This window comes from Oryzias latipes, chromosome 7 (assembly GCF_002234675.1).
Source record: "Oryzias latipes chromosome 7, ASM223467v1".
Lineage (NCBI taxonomy): Eukaryota > Metazoa > Chordata > Actinopteri > Beloniformes > Adrianichthyidae > Oryzias > Oryzias latipes.
Genome location: NC_019865.2, coordinates 4,860,687 through 4,866,103, shown reverse-complemented (window position 1 = coordinate 4,866,103; position 5,417 = coordinate 4,860,687). Strand labels below are relative to the sequence as shown.

Sequence of the window (5,417 nt, the reverse complement as noted above, 5' to 3'; positions counted from 1 at the left end):
GTGTGGAGTTTGCATGTTTTCTCCTGGGACTCCGGCTTCCTCCCACCGTCCAAAAACATGTTTCATAGGTTAATTGATCACTCCAAATTGTCCATGAATGTGAGTGTGTGACCCTGTGACAGACTGGTGACCTGTCCAGGGTGTCCCCTGCCTTTGCTAATGAGTGACTGGGATAGGCTCCAGCAGCCCCGTGACCCCGAAAGGGACAAACGGAAGAAAAAGATGAATGATTGTGCTGTTTTCAATTATATTTGACACCTGCTTTTATTGTTGGTGAGGTTAACAGGGCGGGCCGGCAGGGGGCGCACTCTGCTCAATGCCCTCCCAATCCAGGTGAACTCTTATTTTGAAAGAGGATTGTCGTCACGGCGCACGCGTCACATCTACGTCTTGCTGCGTCGCCGTGTGACGGTATGTGGAGAGCAGCAATGTCGGAGGAGGTTGGGAAGGCGATCCAGTCGGTGTTGGAGCGGGTGACCCAGGCGGCGACGCGGCGGCCCCGGGTGAGTGCAAACCGGAAGTTCAGCCACAGGGTCCGGAGCTCCGCGGCTCCAGTCTCGCTGCTCCTGAAAGGAGCCGGTGGAAAATCACGACTGGTTATGTAAGACCTCCAAACATCCCAACCTTTGGATGGGAGCCTGCAGCTGGTGGCAACACTTTCTGTCACAACACCACGCGTGACTGCACGCGTACGTGTTCTGCACGCGCGCTTCCATCCCTAATTGCTTTCACCTTCCTTGTGGTTCTATGAGTTAATAGGTAGGTTTAAGAACCTCATCAGGATGTGGGGCACGTTTCCAGCTGTTCTGATCTAAACAGAAGACAGACGCACGTGCGCAGCTACGCATGCTCCTTCACGTCCTCCTTGCATCTCCTTCCACAGACCTTGCCGGCTGTCACGCCTCGCCTGGTCGCTGTCAGCAAAACCAAACCCCCAGAGATGATCGTGGAGGCCTACAGACACGGGCAGCGCAACTTTGGAGAGAACTATGTAAGTCAGAACAACCGCTGGGGTCCCATGACCCCTGAAGGAGCAGACACTGACCTTTCTCCTCCTCTCACAGGTCAATGAACTGGTGGAGAAAGCGTCTGACCCTCTGGTAGGTTCTTAACTTGGAGGTGGATAGAGATCTTTCCACCTCCTCTTGTGACGTTTGTCCCCCCCCCATTTTCAGATTTTAGAGTCATGTCCTGAAATCAAGTGGCACTTCATCGGACATCTACAGAAGAATAACGTCAACAAGCTTCTAGGTGGGTGACTCATCTGTCCTTCCTCCTCCTCCTCCTCCTCTGTGAGAGCATAAGGAGAACCTTCTGTGTCTGCAGGAGTTTCTAACCTGTTCCTCGTGGAGACGGTGGACTCCGCCAAACTGGCCGACCGCGTCAACAGCTCGTGGCAGCGCCTCCGAGGAGCCGACACGCAGAGGTTAAAGGTCATGGTGCAGATCAACACCAGCGGAGAGCAGAGTGAGTGCTGCCGAGCGCAAACGCCTGCCTCGCCGTCGGGCCTCGCGTCTCACCGACGGTGTGTGTTGCAGATAAACACGGCTTGCCGCCGGAGGAGACGGTCAGCACGGTGAAGTACATCGTGTCGCAGTGCTCCGCCCTGCACTTCTTAGGACTCATGACCATCGGTCGCTACGGTTACGACCTCACTCTGGGCCCCAACCCTGACTTTCAGGTAACATCGTGACCAATCTCGACTCTCCATGAGATCCAAAGGTCCAAAACTTTATTTTGAAGGATGTGACCAACTTTTTGTGGTTTCTACACCAATAAAATAGTGTTTGCAAGTATTTAGGTAATTTGAAGAAAACTTTATTAAATATACTATTACAACCAAAATGTATTTTTCTTTTGCAGAATTATAATGTTGAAATAATATTGTGGCAAAAACCTGGATTACTAAAATAAGTGGTAGACTTTCAGGGTAGAAAGTTGTTCCACAGACTAAAATAAATGCCTCCTGATTTTTATTCTGTAGTCCTTAAAGACCCACTATGAGGAAAACTGTTTTTAAAATGTTCTTGGGGCTTTTCTTTTTAAATGTGGAGAACATATATTGAAAAAAATAATCTTAAAATTGTGTTACTGGATTTTTTTTTAAATTATTTTTGTGTCCATTCTGATGCATCCACTGTCAGAGAAATCCATCCATGTCCATGTGCATGTTTTTTTTTCCTCGCCTGAGCTGGAATCTGGCTAAAACTGTACGGCTGGACAGCTCTGATATTGCTCGCCATTTTTGTTGCACTACTGATGTTAGGTTGAGGGTGTGAAGGGCTGTAAGCCAGCTGGAGAACATGTAAACAGATGGATGATGGGAAGGGGGGGCGGGGTTACTCTGCACCAACAGTCCCGCCCACACCTCAGAGGTGAATTTCTAATGCCGCTTTTTAACATTTTGGTTAAAAACGATGTCATCGTAATGAAAAGAAAACTGGAAACTCTTTAAAAGAAAAAAAAGATCAAAAGATGATCAAAGTGGGACTTTAAAAAAACCCAAATTGAGCTGCTGTTGTCCCTCAAACATCGACGTGTTTCTTCTCTGACAGATGCTGCTGAGTCGGAGGCAGGAGGTGTGCGACAGTCTGAAGCTGCCCCTGGAGGAGGTGGAGCTCAGCATGGGCATGTCCACCGACTTCGAACACGCGGTGAGGCTTTCTCTTCACTTTTGCTTCGTTCCCAAACTCTCTGTGGGGTGATCTCAATCGGATAAGCTGTCAGCGATTCAATCATTGACTGTATATGTGAACTGGACTTTGTGACCCATCCCTCCTCACGTTCCAAACAGGAAGTAGAAGAAGCCAAGAGAGAAATAAACAGCTGTTACTCAGTCAGAATAACCATTCTTGCTTTTTTAAACATCTTCTTGATCATCCTAATTTTTTAAAATGTTTTCTTCTGTCATTTAAATTATTCAAGTTATAGACTTACCAATAAGATGCCTCAGATGGCATCTGTATAGCGAAAAAAAAATGCCGACTGAATTGACTTTGTTTGATTGGAGCCGGATGAAAGCTGTTTTCTATGGGTGACGTCACACTCCAGGTCCAGTTCTCATATATCGCTGCAAAAAAAAAAAAAAGACACTGCTCATTAGGATGAAAGATTTGTCGTGATGTCATATTGTCTGGTTTTTGTGAACTGGAGCTATTCCACCTGCACCCCTAACTACTAAAAAACTATCATGCGCCACAATGTAGTGCCCTGAATTTTTAAAGCAATTTGCTCTCTACTTTATTATTATTATTTTTTACATGATGAATATGACGTCGTCGATTCCACAAAGTTAAAATATGAGTCCACTGTCTTCTGAAGATAAAAACGTTGTTTTATTAAAAAAACACGTTTAAATACATTTTTTGGCAAAAATTGTTCCAACTCAATGCATTGTGGTCTATATTTGCACATCTAGTGAGCATCAATGCACAATGGTTTTTCGCAGAGACTTCTGGGAAATTTCTAGGGCTCTCGATTTTGGAATTGTAGATTCTGACAGCACTGCAGAATGGCGAAAGCACTATATAGTGCACTATATTGGGGTTGCGGTCGGAATTCTGACATAGTCTTAGTTCTTTGAAATCACTTTTGGAGCTGGAACAGAGAGTTGAAGTAAAATAGTTTTCTGTTGTTTATGCTGCATATGCATTGACTCTTTAATGTTCTCCTGCAGCCGTGAAGTTTTTGAGAAACTGTAGTGGTTCTAAATATATCATGAAGGATGACGGGGTATAGCATAGATCACACGATGAATTTAAGTGTTGCTATTTTGCTTCACTCTCTAAAATTAAACGTGTTCTTCTTAAATTGCAGCACTGTGCTGGTATAATAAGCTAACATGCTTATGCATTCAAATGAATGTAGAAATTGATGTCACTTTTCTGTCATTTAGAATTTTGTCATCACTAATTCCAGGATTTAAAAAAAGAAGAAGGAAAAAAAAAAACTCTTTGTCTCCGATGTAGATCGAGGTGGGCGCCACCAACGTGCGAGTCGGCAGCATCATTTTCGGCAACAGGGAGTATCCCAACAGCGCGACCAACACCCCCAACCCCAGTCCGAACCCAAGTCCCGCTCACAGCCCCGAGAAGACGTCCAAGGTGGTGTGTGAAGAAGCTGCCAAGAAGATGCACCATCTCACCGTCTAAGCGCGCTAAAGCTGAGCCGGTTCTGCGTCCAGCTGCAAATCCCGGGGAACTTTCCGGGAAACGTAGCTACACATCGGCTCGACGCAAACTGCTACAAGTTTTGAGGATTTTCAGCTACTCTCCTTTCTCAGTAACTCTGTTGGGATTACTTATGTAATCCAGAGAGTCCTTTCAAAATTTTCAACCAAATTATTGAAGAACACATATTTAAGTTTAAAAAAAAAAAAGAGTTGTGAGCTGAGAAATTCGCGAAAATTGTAAACAAATCTCAGTTTGAAAACTGCTACTGATGCTTTTGCAACAGCCAAAAATAAAAAATGTATACTGCCATCTAGTGATTTAAAGGTGTCACTGCACCTTCAGACAGACCCAGAAACCGCTGCAAGAGCTTCAAAACCTTTATGACCTTAGGAAAACTTTTGGAAAAAAATAACGAACGATTACTATTAGGTTTGCATATTTTATTGAACTTTAACAAGGATTAACTTAGCCTTTTTGAGCTTTTTTGGGGCGTAACTGCTCTGACTCCCTTCACGGTAAGGGACGCGGCTGAACTCAGTAACAGAAGTCAGGAGAAATTACTTTGCTGACGTGTTGTTTTCTAACTCTTCAATTTAACTTTTGACAGAATTGTGTGTCCAACAGGTCATCAACTGCACACAGGACAGTGTTACATTTCTATTGTACAGCTGAACCAACGACTTGTCTTAATAAACCATCTGTCCCTTTATAATGACACTAAGTATGGTGTGTTTGATATGGTTTTTTTCGTATGATGTGCCAAACGTGTCAGATCTTTATTCTTGATATGAACAGATGCGTGTGTTTCATGTTGTGTGTCTGTGCTGTGCTGTAGTGTGTTGTTGGAGGTGTGAAAGACCAAACCTATGCAACATGCTGGTTTTTAACACGCAGCCTTTTTTTTCTTTTCTGTCTAAGGCCGTGGAACGGACTAAAGGGTCAGACGTGTGCTTGCTGTTTTAGCAGTTTTAATCATTGTTTGGTTTGGACTTTGGTTCCGATTGGAGCCAAAACCAAGCAATAAATTTTACTGTTCAAAATATCTGCTCTTGCTGTGTGTTTCTGTTTTGCTCTGAGGTGAAACCCATCAGTTCATTTAGACCAGAGCTGAAATCCAGGCCTCGAAGGTCGGCCTCCTCGGGTTTCCAGAAACCCCGTCTTGTCTGCTGCTGATCACCTGGATCAGGTGTGTTTGGCCAATAAGATGCTTCAATGGCAGGTGGGTTGGAAAACATAGGTTAGACA

The 5,417-nt window shown here is 44.5% G+C and overlaps 1 protein-coding gene across 1 annotated transcript; it reads left to right on the top strand.

Moving 5' to 3' along the window:
• Positions 1-367: 367 nt before the first annotated feature.
• Positions 368-5,214, top strand: plpbp (pyridoxal phosphate binding protein). Its single transcript, XM_004070304.4, has 8 exons — positions 368-503; positions 884-991; positions 1,065-1,100; positions 1,176-1,251; positions 1,327-1,467; positions 1,539-1,681; positions 2,556-2,654; positions 3,969-5,214. Exons 1-8 carry the CDS (start codon positions 414-416, stop codon positions 4,149-4,151), a joined length of 876 nt encoding a protein of 291 aa, XP_004070352.2. The 5' UTR covers positions 368-413; the 3' UTR covers positions 4,152-5,214.
• Positions 5,215-5,417: the final 203 nt, after the last annotated feature.